The following is a 1,315-nucleotide window of genomic DNA, read 5'->3' as shown; positions in this document are numbered from 1 at the left end:
CTCTCTTATAGAACCCAAGACTACCAGCCCAGAGATGGCACCACCCACAAGGGGCCTCTCCCCCTTGATCACTAATTGAGAAAATGCCCCAAAGCTGGATCTCATGGAGGCATTTCCCCAACTGAAGCTCCTTTCTCTGTGATAACTCCAGCTGTGTCAAGTTGACACAAAACTAACCAGTACAAATCACATGGAGAATTTCCCACACAAAGTGACACTGCCTCTCCATACCTCAGTTTCCCCCCACCCCCCACAGAATGGAACAGTATACACTTCCCAGGACTGTTGTGCAGATAAAGCAGCTTGGGACAATGCTAAGCACACAGCAAATGCTCACTGTTACAATCCTCCTTCTCTCGTTTGTGTCGTGATTTGGGGTTTTATGGGAGGTGAGTGGGGGCTTTGGGGGAGAACGGCAGCTCCCCATGCTCTCCCAGTCCTTGATGAGCCTGTGGGCTATTGTAGGCTCTGATCCCATTGCTGAGACCCAGAGCAAGTTGTGGTCCTGCCCTGAGCTTCTGGCCCCATCTGTAAAATGGGGCTGTGGCAGAGTAAGTGAGCCCTCTGAGAGTGAAAGGGCAAATGCTTTCTCCATGAATCCTAGACAGCCTTGACCACTCACTGTCTGAAACATCTCTCTTCTCTCCCTAGTTCTTAAAGAACAACCCAGAGACAAACAAATATGAAGGATGGCCGGAGCTGCTAGAGCTGGAGGGCTGTTTGCCCCGGAAAGTAATGTAGGGTGACCTAGGGAGCCAATGAAACGCCCAACTGACTTGAGAGCAGAGCCCAGGAGTGCGGGGTCTATGCTGGCAGGAGCTGACTGGGAGGAAGGAAGAAGCCCTATGGGATGCTCTGATCATCCCCTGCACACAGTGACTCTCTTCCCCTCTAAGGAAGCAACAGCCTCCCACTGCCCCATGGTGACCATCTTGAGAATGGGCGGCCATGGGGCCTGTGGAACGGGCTGTGGTGGAGAGAACAAGACCTTCCAAGACTGCCCATGGTTGTCTCCAGAAGGACTGGCTGCCTACACTTACTTGAGCAGGATTAAATTCTATTTTTGCTGACTTTGAACGTTTCCACTCTCTCCCATTGCTGTGATGCCCCCTGGGAACGTACTGGTCTCGTCTCGGTTAACAAGGGTCCCGGTCTGGACGGGTAGGGGACACCTCATTTGGCAGCTGGGCTGGAGCCTGGAGCCTAGTTTCCCTGGAATTTTAGGCAGGCAAGAATGAACTTGGTTCCCAAGATGGATGGGAGCAGGGGAGCCTAGAAGACGGCCCACAGACCGTCATCCTGATGTGCCCTTTTA

At 52.7% G+C, this 1,315-nt stretch overlaps 1 protein-coding gene across 2 annotated transcripts in view; it reads left to right on the top strand.

Moving 5' to 3' along the window:
• The window catches only part of Fam3d (family with sequence similarity 3 member D), a 29,874-nt gene extending 28,793 nt beyond the window's left edge, over nt 1-1,081 (top strand). Inside the window, exon 10 of one of the 2 annotated variants that reach the window (XM_021203856.1) lies at nt 652-1,081. In XM_021203856.1, coding sequence (XP_021059515.1) covers nt 652-741 — 90 coding nt within the window. In that variant the 3' untranslated portion in view covers nt 742-1,081. The remainder of the gene's footprint in view (nt 1-651) is intronic. The other variant, XM_021203857.1, reaches the window with a different exon arrangement.
• Nucleotides 1,082-1,315: the final 234 nt, after the last annotated feature.

Source organism: Mus pahari, chromosome 8 (assembly GCF_900095145.1).
Source record: "Mus pahari chromosome 8, PAHARI_EIJ_v1.1, whole genome shotgun sequence".
In the NCBI taxonomy this organism is placed as follows: Eukaryota; Metazoa; Chordata; class Mammalia; order Rodentia; family Muridae; genus Mus; species Mus pahari.
Note: the sequence above shows the minus strand (reverse complement) of the source record. Positions and strands in the feature narration are given on the sequence as shown.